This window comes from Branchiostoma floridae, chromosome 2 (genome assembly GCF_000003815.2).
Source record: "Branchiostoma floridae strain S238N-H82 chromosome 2, Bfl_VNyyK, whole genome shotgun sequence".
Classification (NCBI taxonomy): Eukaryota; Metazoa; Chordata; class Leptocardii; order Amphioxiformes; family Branchiostomatidae; genus Branchiostoma; species Branchiostoma floridae.
Genome location: NC_049980.1, coordinates 7,334,657 through 7,350,701, shown reverse-complemented (window position 1 = coordinate 7,350,701; position 16,045 = coordinate 7,334,657). Strand labels below are relative to the sequence as shown.

General features: G+C 40.7%; 1 protein-coding gene across 1 annotated transcript in view; it reads right to left on the bottom strand.

Annotated features, from left to right (window-relative positions):
- Window positions 1-16,045, bottom strand: part of LOC118409810 (otoferlin-like) — a gene marked incomplete in the record, with an annotated part of 240,756 nt that overhangs the window by 32,910 nt on the left and 191,801 nt on the right. The window contains 16 exon segments of the mRNA XM_035811130.1: window positions 33-101; window positions 667-828; window positions 6,022-6,281; window positions 6,944-7,136; window positions 8,024-8,176; window positions 8,822-8,938; window positions 9,129-9,231; window positions 9,659-9,759; window positions 10,547-10,667; window positions 11,316-11,351; window positions 12,278-12,425; window positions 13,069-13,177; window positions 13,527-13,744; window positions 14,286-14,472; window positions 14,966-14,968; window positions 15,886-16,045. Coding sequence (XP_035667023.1) covers window positions 33-101; window positions 667-828; window positions 6,022-6,281; window positions 6,944-7,136; window positions 8,024-8,176; window positions 8,822-8,938; window positions 9,129-9,231; window positions 9,659-9,759; window positions 10,547-10,667; window positions 11,316-11,351; window positions 12,278-12,425; window positions 13,069-13,177; window positions 13,527-13,744; window positions 14,286-14,472; window positions 14,966-14,968; window positions 15,886-16,045 — 2,140 coding nt within the window.

Below are 16,045 nucleotides of genomic sequence, written 5' to 3'. Positions count from 1 at the left end.
AACTACAAATAACAATAATTCAGGTGGTTTACCTCAGACTTTGATTTGTCGTCCCACTGTTCGTACAGAGCCTGAAGGATCTCTTCCTCATGTATGGGCATCTGAAGGGAAGAAACATGTTGAAAGATAACCATCACACAAAGACCTACAGTTTGGTCTTATGCAGCTTGTACCTACAGTACCAAATGGTATGCTCTAATATTGTGCCCTTGGGAAAGGCACTAAGTCTTATAACAGAACTTTCCTCACTTCATTCAGATGGAAATGGGTCCCTAGATTTGATTAGTGATGTCCCTCGGACAGCCACACTTCTATCGAAAAAAAGTAGGAGTTCTTCAAAGTGTGAGTGGTACATTACTATACAGTTCAAGGGTCACACCAGGGGCAATTGTTGTCTTGAGGTCACCTTCGTGGATCCTCCTGCAACACTGATGCATTGGTCAACTCAGTGGGGGTACTTTCTCCATAGGGTGTTCTTTTGTGCTACCTCTGCCATGACTTCCATGTTGTTCATACCCATTTCCTTTCCGTTGTTTATGATGGTTCGTCCTTGTGTAATCTTAGGCCTACACCTGGGATGGGTGCCCATAGGAGCCCATGACTTTCCTGTTTTTTGCTGTTTTAGGGCTTGTGCATAAAAAAACAACAACAACAAAGTACACTCACCTGTATCAGTTCAAAAGCAGCCAGCAGCTCCCCTGCCTGCTCCTGGCCCCGGAAGATGGGGTACCAATCCAGCGTGGGGGGGAACTTGGGCAGGGTGTACCGCTCGTTGGCCATTTTGATGGTCGGCTTGGCCAGGGCTCGTCCTATGAATTCTGATTTTCCCTATTACATATATATACACAATGGGTATGAAACATCCGACGTCATGTCTATTTGTCGACGTGCAGTTAAAGAAGATGCAGCGTGTGATTAATGCTGAGCAGCATGCGGTATTGCTAAGCACAGATAGGAGGCGAGTTGCAGTTAGCCTGGTATTAGGAGACCTCCTGGACAATATTCAGCATGCTTTATGTTGACGGGGACAAATGACAAATTTACAAATGTCTGCCAGTTGGCACGACTACAAACTACATGTACTTCCACAGACAAAGGACACATTTTCCACCATGGTTTTGACAGGGATTTTACTAGTCTAAGATTCTACACTCATAATATTGAGACATAAGGTAAATTTGTCAGTTTTGTCCACACTTAAATGCTGTGGCGCTGTCATGCAAAGTGTCACAACACAACATCTTGCCGGCACAGGATGGTTCTTTTCTGAGTTGAACTTTTTAAAGAATGACTTTTCCTCATATAGGTTAGATGCATGTTAGTAGGAATTTGCCAAGAGCATTGTTTTTCGACTTCTTCTTTTGGTCCAAACAAAGCTTTCTGGCACTTTGAGAATTTCATCTTTTGTTTCTGTTTGTCCAAAGGAAGCCATCATTGTTGCATCATTGTTGAATCTGATACTTGAATGTAAGTTCACTGTTGAATCTGTTTGTTGATTTTGTTCCTGTCTGAGAGAACCACCTGTACCAGTTGGGAACACCTAGGTACCTCTTTCTTGGTGTCTACTCTCATGGCATGAGCCACCAAGTCTTTAGCCTGTCAGAGTGCCGCATGCAAGAGTGAGCCGAGCAACCAACCATTGAACAGGACGGAGAGCAGGAACAAGAAATCAGGACCAACCCAGTGGAAAAACAAACGGATTCCACATGCAGGCACGACTTTCCATGGTTTTGAGGTTTGGATTTTTTTTGGAGGGGGGGTTAAGGGACTCACGATACCTTCCTGTCTTTGACTCATGTAAATGCACAACAGTAAGACTGTGAGTATACCAGGGCTTTGTTTCCGGGTCACTTTAAAAATGAGAAAAAAGTCACCATCAGCACAGACCTTGTACATTGACGTGAGTCAGTACAGGAGGCGTATCATGATCATGGAAGGGACTAACTTGTTTACTACTTCGTGCATTGTTGATTTGTTTTGCCAAGTCCTATCCTCTCGCAGGATGGAATGCACAGGTGACGAAGACAGATACACACGTGCAAAGCAGAGATCTGGTGGTGATGCGACAGTCTGTGTCTCTTGGGGATTTCATAGGATCAATGAGTCTACGCTATGTTTAGCATTGCCAAAATGATACATTGATATTGTATTGTACTTTAAGCATAACCGGTAGACATTTTTGACGTTGTCAAAATAGTTTTGTTTTCCGTGCAAGATCATTTCTTTGTGAGTAACTTTCAATACATATATAACAACGAGAGTGTGGCTGTTTAGCTTCGATGGCTTATACATGGATATCAACAAGTTGCAGTTTTAGGCTAAGAAATTCAGTGTTAATACTGAAAAACCTGTTACAGTAGATATTGATCCCCAAAGAGTCCTAGGTGCAGTGATGGCTGTGCAACACTCCGATCTACAGCAGCCAGTGGTTCCATTTGTAAAGTAAGTCTCTGTCATATTACTGTTATTGTTTTCTGAATGATTGACTTCTTTAATAACCAAACAAGCAATCAAGAGGGTTTGGTCACTTACAAAACAGGCCAAAACTACCAGTATTGAGTGATAATTTGTGACTTCTAGCTCCAAATGGAACCACTGTCTTTTTACGTGCAGGATGCCTATCTGTCCTTGCCTTGTCCTCCTGGGTTTTGATAGTTACCTCAGCGTGGAGAACAGTCTGGGATGTTAGTACAATTCAGACAGGCAGGGTTTAAAAGAGCAAGACTGTTAGAGTGCTCCACTACAGTCAGTCTGTGTAAACTGTGCTTCTGCAAATGTTGCAGACATGCGGGGGGGTGGGTGCTGTCACAGTGTACATGTACACCCAACACATTTAAAAGTTTAGTAAAACTGTTAATAATTGGGTGTCGCCTGCAAGAAGAATCTGTCATTGTTTTTCTTCGACAAACAAAAAAAAGATGTGGCTTCTTTGTTGGAGGACCCAGATGAAACAAAGTAAAAGAAAGCGAGCTTAGCAAAAAAGTTTCATCAGTTGGGTCTTCCAACAATGAAGATAGTGTGCAGGAAGCAGAGAAGTGAATGCAGTGATGCTGTAAGAAATGGCAATGATAGACATATACAGTGGCTCATTGAACATGGTACAACAGTGCATGGCTAACTATTTTGTGGCAGTGAGTTACTGATGCATCATGATGAGTAGTACTGGTGGTTTGGGGGACAAGTTAGACATCAACAACCAACATAATGTATAATAACAAAGGAAGTTAATATCAAAAGAGAACAAGTTAAAGATTATCGAAAAGCTGGGCTGGGAAAGCATAAGGATTTTGCATGTGGCCAGATTTTTGCATAGTCTGATTTTCCCTACAATCAACTCTTTGCAATGCTGTAGCCAAAAGATCCGTAAAGTTTTACAGCCTGCTCAACATAAATCATAAGGCATGCCTTGTCAGGATCAGTGCTTTGATACCAGAGGATCCATTAGAAATGCACATTCAAATAGATCTGCATTGAACATCCTTGTATCTCCTTGTACTACTCCATTGAGTGCCACCAATTGTGTTAGTAAAGTGTTAGTTACTGTTTCCTTCATTTAGTAACATATATAAGTTAGTGTGAGAATTTGTCCTTAAGCCCCTTGATTCATAAAATAAACAAAATGTAAACCCTTTTCTCTGATGCAATCATTACCTCTGACGGTTGCCCTGCCTGAAAACAAAAAGCTCAAATTAAATAGTTCCTATATCATAGCTCAACACAACATAAACATAAAAACAAAACAAAGAAAAGGAAACCATGCCCTGGATATCCTTTTATGATGGCTTATAATGTCTCTTCAATCTCAACCTCTTGGAACGGCCTATTGACTGATTGACGGATGCCACATGGCCATGGAATCAGGTATTAAAAATTGTGCATTGAGAAATTGAAGTTACTGATTTGTAAGGATGGCATAGGATGACATACTGGGTTAGATCGAGAGTTGAAGGAAAGTTTGTAAAGAATAAAGAGAAGGGGCAGAGACTGGAAGTATTGCCTGGAGTAGATGGATTTGTTATTGGCAACAACAAAACACTCCCACTTCCTTTTTTCTATGGCACTTGTATTTTGGATTTATGGCAAACAAGTCATTTTTCCAGTGGCTTCTTATGAATATGTAATATTTAATATGATCAGTAGTGGAAATTGCAGCTGTCTAAAGCTTTTTAAAAATTTACAAAGTTACAAACTTCTTACATTAGATAAATAATTACAATTTACTGTAAAAAAAGGTTTCCCATATAACAATAAATGATGGCAAATATTAACGAAAGCTTGTATTTGTAATGATTTCTGGGATTTGCACACAAAGCAGCTAAAAAAATACCTTGCAAAATTTTAACACACACGTGCACTCGCTCAAAAACTGTCTTATATTTTGCTAGCAAAACATCAATGGAATGAGCGGAATGGGACCACAGAAAAGTGGCTGGTGGGAGCGTATTGTTAGTTGGCAGTGGTGGGGTGGTTGGTGAGGAGAGACGAGCGAGCGGGGCCTACCACTTGTTTGCTGGTATCCTGCAAGAGAAAGGGAGGTCCATGGAAGGATGGGCAAAGTTAACATTGACCAACACGTGTCCATTCACAGAACTGCTTCATTGTTGTACTTTATTTTTTTGCAGTTTTTGATAACAAAATGTAATTGGCTTTCGCAAATTTATGAACTTTACTCAAATCTTCAAGAAAGATGGAGCACATGTACATATATGTTCATGATCATACATGGCATGCTGTTTTATTTCCTAAAGAAATGCTGGAAAGCATGACTCATAAATTTTACCGAAGACTTAAAAAATTAGGGCAAAGTTCATATCGAATACATTATCAAATTTTTTTATATAATATTCCTTTGCATTTCCAACAGATATTATGCTTGTAAAAAGACACATTGAAGATATATGTACACTTAAGTTGTGGCCATGGACAAGTTTTGGTCAGAAACAATAGCATACATGTACAGGACACATGATGCAAGGGTGCAGATTTTAGTACAGTGCTTAGGACAGTGTACAATCAACTAGGCACATGTTCCGACAATTATCTAAATCAACAGTTTTCCGTAAATACACTACATAAAGTTACTGGATCGGTTTTGCAGTCTTTCAGATAGCATCCACTCACTTTCATCAATGACTGATCAGAAAATATCTAAGACTCAAGCTGATAAACAGTTGGCATGATCGACATGTTTAATGTTTTCTGTTTGTGGTGCCCAGTTCATTGTGACACTAAGAAGTAATGATACGAACACAAGACAACACTCAACAGTACAGGGCTTTTACATTAAGTCATGCCACAGCATGCTATTAAGTGGGTGATGTTATTAGGTAGAACTGCCCTACATGTTCATGTGTATATCCAGGTGTGCATTAATGACATTGTAACATTCTACGATGAGAAATGTACTTGTGTGGATGAACTCCAAAATGTGCCAAAATCGTAGTATTCGAAAAACACTTTTTTGCTTCCACTTATCAAACATCCAATCCATTACTAATAATAAAGGATAATTTGGATGAGATGACAGACACTTAAATTGATGTACATTTCTCATCTCTAATACTATCATGCTTTGCACTGGGTGTGAACATTTATGTGCTAATTCAATAATAACACCAACATCAACATTAATATTGTGCCAGCAAAACTGTTTCAGTCAACCTCACAGGAAAATTTGTTTTTGATTACTTTAAATTAATATCGAGTTAGTTTCAATAGTTTATTGTCAGGCACAAGGCCCATAAAAACAGACAATTAGACAATACATTTTGAGTTGTCTCAGTAGTCACAAATTTCTAAAGAAAAATCTGCAAATTTGATTCCACTGTGTATTGTCGTTCTGAAACAGTAGTGCAAGCAACAACCATCAACACCATATAATATAATTGCACAAAACAATGGAAAGAGAGCCTTATATTGTGCACACATCTATCATGATAGTGGCTACTAGTGAGAATGCAAATATAGATGGCTAAGAGCTGTGCAGTGTGAAAGAGCATGCCAGCAGATGTGACCACATACCACGGTGTCCTGGTCAAAGATTTCAATGACGATGGTTGGTGGCTCCTCAGCCATGGACTTGGGGTTGCCGAACAAGGTGAGGTCGTCGAACACCAGTAGCTGATCCCAAGTCGGCGCCAGCGTCTCGGAAATGACCTCCGTCTTCATGCTCCTGGTGGAGAACACGACGCGCGCGAACGGATCGGAGAGACCGGACGCATCGGAGGCCACCAGACTGCGAGCCTGGTACATGTGGGCCCGCAGCTGGAAGGTCTGACGTTCTGTAGGCGGGTGGAATGGTTAGTGAAAGGAAACTGATAACATGCGTTATTTTATTATATTTTGCATGACAATTGTTAGTACTTTTGATTGTAGGATAATGTAGTTATATGTTGTGTATGTTATACCAATGTCCATGTTTTCTGTGTTATTTGTTACTACTGGAAGATTAGTGGTCACATATATCTGTGACTGCAAAAGGAGTTAATAAAACAATAAACAACAATAAATATCAAGGCAGTTTAGCTCTAACAAACTCTGTGTATGGTTAAGCTCCACTTTCATTGACAGTCTTTACAGGTTTGTTATTCGGGGAAGGTACAATGAACAGTGGACCATAGCTTATTTTTTTAGCATCCCAGTCCTAAAAGATGATGCATTTTGGGTGAGCAACACAGCCAGGATTCAAACTATTAACTTTTTAGTCCAGGGGTAGGGTCACAATTATCCACTAGATGCATGCTACTGAGTCTCAGAATTACCTACTGAGTCTGAGAATCTACCTGATGTTTCTACAGAAAACTTAATATGTGCAAAACAAGGGACAGGTACATGTACACTGTATACAAAATGTACATGTCAGTGGCTAATATCAAACTGCTTCCTAAGCCCCTCTAGTTTGTTTGTCCTGAAACAGCTCAAATAGCAAACGTGTGACTTGCACCTTCATATTTGAGAGTGACAGGAGGGACAGACTGCAGGCGGCCAGCACTTTGAATAGCCTTAGTCTGCTCGTATCCCTTCGGCAGGCCACCCAGGAAGTCCTTCTTGTGTTTGTTCAGGCCCAGCCAGAGGTAGAGCTGCAGTTTGGCCTGGATGGTCCACCCGCTGGGGCCGGTACCGCGCTTCCCAGGCAGCTGGATAGACAGGAAGGAAGGGAATTAGACTTTCTAGGTACTACTAGGCAACTTTCATGCAAATTGCACAGGTCTATCTACATGATATATTAAAGATGAACTCCATTTTTCAATGACTTGTCTGACCTACATGTAAATGTGTGTGGTGAAGAGACAACCACTGATATAGATTCTATCAAGCTGCATAGGTCTATATCATAGTAACTTTATTCCAAAAGCAAGACCAAATCACTTGTACAATGTAAATTGTACATGGCTATGATATAACTCATCTACTGTTTTTGATAATATTGTAGATCTAAATGTAGGATAGATTAGCCCGGTAGCATTGTTGTTAAATACAAATGTAATTGTTGCCATACATTGAGCAATGAAATCAACAATTTACTTCACATCAAACAAGAGTCCAATCTATTAAACCTGTAACAAACTAATAAATTAATATGATGCCTTTGGCTTGTAACAGGCAATGTTTCCAGACAGTCAAGTGCAACAAGTATAATTACGTAGACTGTTTTGTAGAGTGTTTGTAGACTATTTTTACAGTCAATCTGCATTGCATGGAGTACATCTGGTAAATACTGCGGACATAGAGAGAGATAATGATGTTGATGATGTTGATGGCATTGCTGCCCCTACGGCAGGGGAGGCTATGGGACCAGTGAGGTGAGGTGAGGTGAGGTGAGGTGAGGTGAAGTGAGGTGAGGTGAGGTGAGGTGAAAGAGACACAGGCACAGTTGACACAGTTGGCACCCGTTGGCTTATAGTAGTTAAATTGCAATGATTGCAGATGACTACAGTGTCAGTGAGCATAATTTTGTAGACTGTTTTTACAGCCAATCTGCATTGCATGAATGCACTATGAACATGAAGAGAGATGATCTCACCTTGAGGAAGAGGGTCTGCACCTTGCCACAGTTGACACCCGTCTCCTCAGCCACAATGGAGTACAGGATGTCCCGGGATGGGAAGCGTGTGTAGGCGATGCGCTTGTTGTTACTCAGCATCCAGATGAAGATGTCGGGCAGGCTGTCCTGGGGCTGAGGATTAACAAATTTGCATAAATGTCTGTTATTTCTCACATTGTTTTTCCCCTGATCCATCATGGAAGCATTCTAGAGGCCGCCCAAGAGGGAGATGGGAAGGTCATCAACACACTCCAAGGGCTGGGGTCTCCAGATCTGACTGGACTGTCTACGCCCAGTGCAGAACAAAGAGGAAAGAACTGTCTGAACTGTCTGTAGCCGCCACGTATCAACTTAAGCGACAATAGATTGATTGACACTAAAAACTGCCAATAGCTTTCTGTTTCCTCTTGTGAAAATGAGACAACACAAGGTCAACATTTACATGTAGTTTTGGCAAGGAGTGTTCAGAACAATAGCTTTGCTGTGCTGTTGATGAGAACCCCACATTTCACTTTTGGCATCTTCGAAATAAGGCCTTCCTCCATCAGATAACACATTTTTATAGCCCTTTCTGACACACAACTGTCTGCAATCCCTTCTGCTATATGTTTAAACCATATGACTTGTATACAAGTAGATCGACAACTACAGCTGGGCCTACTGGTTTTCTAAAGGCTGAGTGGTCACCATATAATGCACCAGAAAACAGAAAATTCAGTGATTTACAGACATTGCCATGCAGGAAAGGATGTGTGTTATGAGTAGATTTTTTATTACCTCAATGTTGAGAACTTTGAGCTTGTTGACAAACGACTGGGTTTGCTTGAGTTTGTCCTTGTATGTGGAAGCCCGCACGGTGGCCTTCATCTTCTTGGCTTCCTTTCCAATGATTTCCTAAAAAGGGGAACAAAGTCTTGACTCAAAAAAGATGACACGTTCAACTTAAGGCGCAAACTACATTTAAACCTGAAATTTTCTACGGACAAAATTTAAAAAATATCTAAGATAAAAAAAGCGGACAAATTGCAGCAGACTTGTTCAAAGCCTTTATTTTGTCCAAGTCAATGTCAAGAGTTTTACTCACGACTTCTCTCAGGAGCGTGCGTGCACGTTCTTTGTCCAGTTTGGTCCTACCAGCACTATTCCCGTCTTTCCCGCTGGCCTTCTGCAACAGGCTACAGAAGCGGCTGCATAGTGACAACAACAGACAGTTGAAGAAAAACTCATCGACAAGAAAACCATACATTTGTGAGGATTATCATTCTAGGTAAGCAATACTTTATTGGGTGAACAATATATTGGGTATCCAGGTAAACAATATTGATATTATGATATGGAGAGTACTTTCAGAGTTTTGAGTGACATCCATCACTATTCTTTACTGAGACAAAATTGAACTGGTAGAATATAAACATGAGATGTAAATGGAAAAAACGGTGGAATATGAAGTCGCTGAATCATATCTGTCATACATACATTAAATTTCATAATTTGTTCTAATGAGGGGGCAGGTACATGTGTAGGTAGTTTACTAGAAAGCAGCACTACAGGAAGGTTCCTGACTCATGTTACAAATCTATGATATAAAGAAACGTGATGGTAGTGTGGACATACTTGCAGCCGACAGACAGTTCTTCCAGTACCCCTCGAAGGCGGCGCTCAGGGTGTGGCCGCTCCATGGTGATCATCTCTTGGACGTCACTCATGCCTTCCTCCTAAAAAAAGATTTGTCTTTCAAGTTATAACTTCATGGCTATAGCTTTCAGGGTTCTTCATGCATACAGCTAAATAATTACCTTTGCCAAGAAAGTTATGTTGTCAAGTAAGCGACTGTGTGTGTTTGTGTGTGCCTGTGTCTATGAATGTGACAACAGTTACTCAAGCATTCCTGGGTGATTGTCTGCCAGTGGATATTTGTCAAGTGGTTAAAAAATTAAAGGTTCCACGAGGACCATTGCAACATGACTTCATGATTGAATTTAACAATATATGTGTGGGACCGCGTAGCGCAGTGGGACCGTGTTCGCCCCGTGACCGAGAGGTTGCGGGTTCGAATCCGCCTGCCGTGTTACCGATCTTGTGCCCTTGGGAAAGGCACTTTACACGGCTTTCCTCACAATACTCAGGTGAAAATGAGTATCTAGCTTCGGCTCACGGTGATTTACATCATTCACCCGGACGGGAGACCTGGCGCATATGAAAGGGTATGTCACCCCGCAAGGGGCGGTATAACCCCGTCGTGTGTAAACATGTGCGAACATGTGCGATCACGTCGACCGATGATGTATGTTCGTCTGTATCTCTGTGGATCTGCCGCTACCAGCCCAAAGCTGCCTAGGCAGATCCGTGTAATGAGTTGTATCATTGGCAATAAAATAGATAAATAAAATAAAAATATATTTTTAGACTTGTGGGTCAGTTCTCTTAAGGAATATTTATTTCTTAAACTATCTTTAACATCTTTGTGTTGTCAACTTAAAGGAAACAAGCTAACACACAAACCCCTTTCTCAATGACTTTGGCCAGCATGTTCTGGTTGTAGAGTCTGCGCCGATGGTCTTCCCAGCGGGACTTAATGTAGACACATGGTTTCTCCTCATAGAACGGCATGTGGTAGTAGTATCTGCAACATGGACATAAACAATAGCCATGAGTCAGTTGTATTTTTATTGATATCACATGTGGATGTGGCATGTTACATCCAGATAGAATTTGAAATAAAATGTGTACAGGTTACTGTGTGACTTACAGGATGAAACTGTTACAGGAAATCAGTCAACAATCATTTCTAGTCATCACCAATTCATCAATTCAGGAGCTTGTTTGGGTATTCACATGTTCAACATGCGCACCATATAAGGTATTGCACTTGATCTGTAACGTTCGGTTCTACAATGGACAGTGACAAGTTTGTGTGATGAACGAGTCACCCTGCCACTGATATCCACTTGTGAGAGTGGTATAGAGGTGTCTTTACAGCTTTGACTGTTCAACTGATTTAGCTAAGTTAACAGATAATTGTTCTTGATGTGACTTGAGTGTTGGTAGGTCCATCTGAATACATGCTTTGGAGTAGGAAGTGTAATGTGATTGTCGTTCAATCATGGATGTCATTATAGCTAAAGTTTGCTGTCTTATCTATACCACCTGAAAATGATCTTAACACCAAGTATCTATTAGACATAACATCACCATCTATGACAACCTTAACAACCATCACTTTTCTGAAACAAAAAGTAAAGTCTGCAGGTTGCATCAGACAAATTCTCACCGATCTAGCCTTCGTAACTGGAGGGTACTTAAGAATCTGAGAGCAAAAATAAACAGAGCAAACACATTCAAGGTTAAATAGGAAGCAGGAATGAACACAGATGAGGCAACATGACTGAAACAACTTTCTGAAATTAAGTTCTTTTATAAAAGAATATTCTATGACATGACTACTGTTAGCTACATGTATGAGACTCAGTATACAAAAATGTATAGTGGTTTGAAAATTAATGTTTTATGATATGGCAGAAGATTGAATTAATGAAATATTGAGCAATGCAGGAATCTCAGTTTAGACTACAACAAACAATGGGAAAGCATCAAAAGATTAACCCTCAGCCTACAAAGGAACATGTACTAACCATTTGGAACCAATTTTGTATTGATTATGGGGTTGAGTAGCAGGGTTAAGGTTAAAGTGAGAGAACTAATTAGACAAATACAGTCAAACCTGTCTATAGCGGCCACTCAAGGGACCGGACAAATTTGGCCACTATAGACAGGTGGCCTCTGTATAGAGGTGGCAACTTGTAGATAAAATACCCAAGGGACCGACAAAAAGTGGCCACTATGGACAGGTGGCCCCTCTGTAGAGGTGGCCCCTAATACAGGTTTGACTGTAAATCTAAAGAGTATGCCCCTGACCTGTCATTGGTTACAGGTTTGATGGCTGAAGTGACGGAGTTAGCAGGGTTAAGGCTAAAGTGAGAGACCTGATTAGACAAATAAATCTGATGAGTATGGTCCTAACCTGTCATTGGTTACAGGTTTGATGGCTGGAGTGACGGAGTTAGCAGGGTTAAGGCTAAAGTGAGAGACCTGATTAGACAAATGAATCTGATGAGTATGGTCCTAACCTGTCATTGGTTACAGGTTTGATGGCTGGAGTGACGGAGTTAGCAGGGTTAAGGCTAAAGTGAGAGACCTGATTAGACAAATGAATCTGATGAGTATGGTCCTAACCTGTCATTGGTTACAGGTTTGATGGCTGGAGTGACGGAGTTAGCAGAACTTCCATCCTCCTCGTCCTCCTCCTCTGAACTGTCCCCTCCATCTCCTCCCTTTGGAGCTGTGCTGGCGTTTTGGCCATCAACGTTGTTACCGTAGTTTCCTGGGGAAACAGTCAAGAAACATGCTTTTAGTAAAAGGCTCTTAGAGGTTCTTAATAAAAAATAAACTAGAGGTTCCTCAGACTACGGTCAAAACTGCTCAGAACAACCACTCAGGGGACCGATGTGGAAAGGTGGTGACCATAGACATGACTCTTTCTAAAAATGTACGATGTATAATTATTAAGGTTCCTTATTGTGTCATATAGTTGATAAGACAGTGATGTTATGTTTCACACTATTTTCTACTCTTAGTCTTTGCAGTTGGCCTTCGGGCATGATCTTATTTTGCAAATAAAACAAAATTATCTAATATCGGTTTCTCAGAAACTGAACTATTGCTTCATCTAGGTTCCATTAGTTGTTTTTCTTTATTTACTGATTCTTGACGGAAAATTACAAAATGTATATTGTACATGATTGTGTACCTCACAGTATGCCCTATCATAACTGAAGGAAGTACATTGATTAAGTATACTGTCAAAACAGTCCAAGAAGACCACCTTTAGAATCTGGCCTATGTGGACAGGTAGTCACTACAGGACTCTTCTTTAAAGTTCATTTTAAGCACACAGCATACATGTAATATGTCCTATCTATTATCAAACATAGTATATTTTAAGTTAGTACACTGTGAAAACTAACCGATGCTAAGCTCGAATGTGATGGGCTTGTCGCCGATCTTCCTGTCGATCATGGTTGCCTCCAAGAATGAGCCGAACAGGAAGAACTCATCGATACGGCCAGCAGCAGTCTGGAACAGATGAGTCAAAGTTGAAGCTTCACACAATCCTTAATGACTATTACATTATAAGAGTTCAAACTAGGGCGGAGAATTCTATCATTGAAACCATACGGGCAAGAAAGCTAATACGTTTGCCCATGACAGGCTCATCCCCCAAGCAATGGAAAGACCATATTCCAAAATACACAGGACTTAGTTTAAAGGTAGCAGAGTCTAGACCCATGGACTGTGGAGGAGATGGGAGACAGTGGCCAGTTTGAATTCCTGGCCTTAGATGCACTTATCATTAGGTAGGTAGACTGAATTGTACTTTAAAACAAAAGGGATCTTGCATTTATTTTACATGATCCAAACTTACATCAGAAAGGGCAGAGCAGGACTCCACTTGCACTTCGTTCGAAACTCCTTCAGTTTCGTCTGTACACATTTCACACTTCAGTTGGATCAGCAGCCTTGCGCGGAACGCAACACCCTCGCCAACTCCCTCATTCAGTGCCTGATGTTCGTCCATGAGGGAGTAGTCTCTCGTACTGCCATACAGGTTGATGAAGGTGGGACCAAAAGTGGGCAAGAACCCTGTAACAGAGGATGGTATCATCAGGACTATGTTACATGGAGAATGCAAGTATACGTCATACAACAAGCATACACATTTAATTTGCTAACGAAACCAATTGACATGTGATGAATCAGACTCCTTCAATGCATATGTAAGACACTGCAGCTGTTACAATATTGTTGAAAACAATACATTGTTTCGGGAAAGACAAGACAGTTTTAACATAAGTCATTCTGATTCAATTTGGTATTGTACATGTGTACCTGACTAAAAGCTTTAATATTGAAGCACAAAAGATTTGACTGCAGTGTTACTGTAGTAAGACGCACCCCCTTTTGTCTATTTGTATGTAACTTAACATAATTCATCATGGATATCAAGTATGTTGTGGTGTAAGAAGATGTCAAAAAATATACAGTCACCTACATGTACATATCTTGTCTTTCAGACCAAAACAATCCATGAGACTCAGTACATCTACTGTCTGAGTGTCTGACTCAACAAAATACAACATGGTGTCAGAAGAGGGATTCATACCCATTCATCCCATTATCTCACCTTTGTCACCATCATCAGATACCATGTTCAGATCAAGAAAATGTGTCCCAATCACTTCGTTGTTCACACTGTCATGATCACGCAGTTGGATCTTAAAGCGCCGACAAAGCGGCGGAAACATTTCGCAGAAAACGATTTGCTCGTTCCACTCCGGTTGATAACTGCCTTTCTTAACGGAAGTGCGACCCTGCAGATGTGAACACACCAAAGAGTCAGTTTCTATCACAAATCATAGCGCTTTTACTTTGTCTGCAGCAATTGGCTTGCTTTATGCTTGCATTAGAAGGCAGTAACTTCCAACTTAGGTTTACTACCTGCATTCTATGGCTTTGCACTATGCACAGTTGAATGCAGTTGGATGCCGAGCAGCAAAAAAAACATTACTACCAGAGGTCTAGATATTTTATCCAAGTTGATGCATGTCTGATTCCTTTTGAAACCATTAGCAAGAGAATTTCGAAAGGTCAAGATAAAAAATATGTTTGAAATTGAATTTTTTTAAAGTAGACCAACAGTCTCAGAACGAATGCAATATGAAAAACATTCAGTTATGGCTGAGAGTTGTCATACATGTACATTTATGATGCAGTCTGCTCTGTTGCTATAAAGCTGAATTGCAAAAGTTCTTCTGAAAAGTACAAGTTCAAGTCTATGACAGCCCTCTGTGCCTTTATACTTACATCCTACGTAGTTGGTGGAATGAGCAGAGAGAGACGAAGAGAATATATAGGTTCAAAGCCAAGTACAAAACTATATGGAATACTATCCTAAAGAAGTGGTCAATTCTCTGATAAAGAAGATGGGGAGTAAGTGCAAAAAGGTCCTAATAACACTGCGACCAAAATGATGTAGTGAGTAACATCAAAGGACAAATGAGAAAATGAAAATATGATCTGTAAGAGAAAATCTGGTGCAATTTCAACATCATTAGCAGGGTACAGAACATGTATAGTTACACAGGGAAATCAGAGTCATGTGAGACCACACCAATTCATTTCCTTGTTCTCAGACATATTTCAGACAGCATAAAGCAGAGGGCAGAGAGGAAAACTTGAAAATGACTGTATTCATGATCTGATGAAAGATGATAGCATTCCATTGAGACGGTGCACCAAGGAATAAACTTTGTTCCTCTGCTTGTAGAGTTTTGGAAGCATATTTTAAAGAGAACCAACAAATCAAATTAGTGTGGCCTTAGCCTCCTTTGCAGACTAAAACTAGCAGGTCTGGGTTGTATTTGGGGAAGGGGGGGGGGGGTACAACGCTTTAGTTAACAAGTTAACATTTTTCAACATTGATTAAGGTTCTCTTATGCCAAGAAAGTGTGTTTGCCATGGAAGGGAGTTTGCCAAGAAAGGTAGTTTGCTGCTACATGGAAGGAAGTATGGGCAAACTCCTTTCCATGGCAAACTCACCTTCCCAACATCAGAGAACCTACTAATGTGAGTCAACATTAAAAAATGCTAAGTAAGTAAACTAACATCCCCATCTCTCATAATGAAAGCCAACCCTGCTAGAAATCTGCAAAGGAGGTTACTGCATGGCCTAAGATTTTGGAAAACAAGCACCAAACTCTTGCAATGTAGTTACATGGCCTTACCCTTTGTCCTGCAAACTCCACTTGTACAAACGGATCCACGAGGTCTCTAGTCTCGCTGGTAAAAGCCTTCTTCACGTTGGCCATCAGTCCAGTGCTCATCTTCGGAAGGCCGTCGGCCCTGAAGATCTTGACAATGAACTTGGCTCTCTGTCTCTCTGCT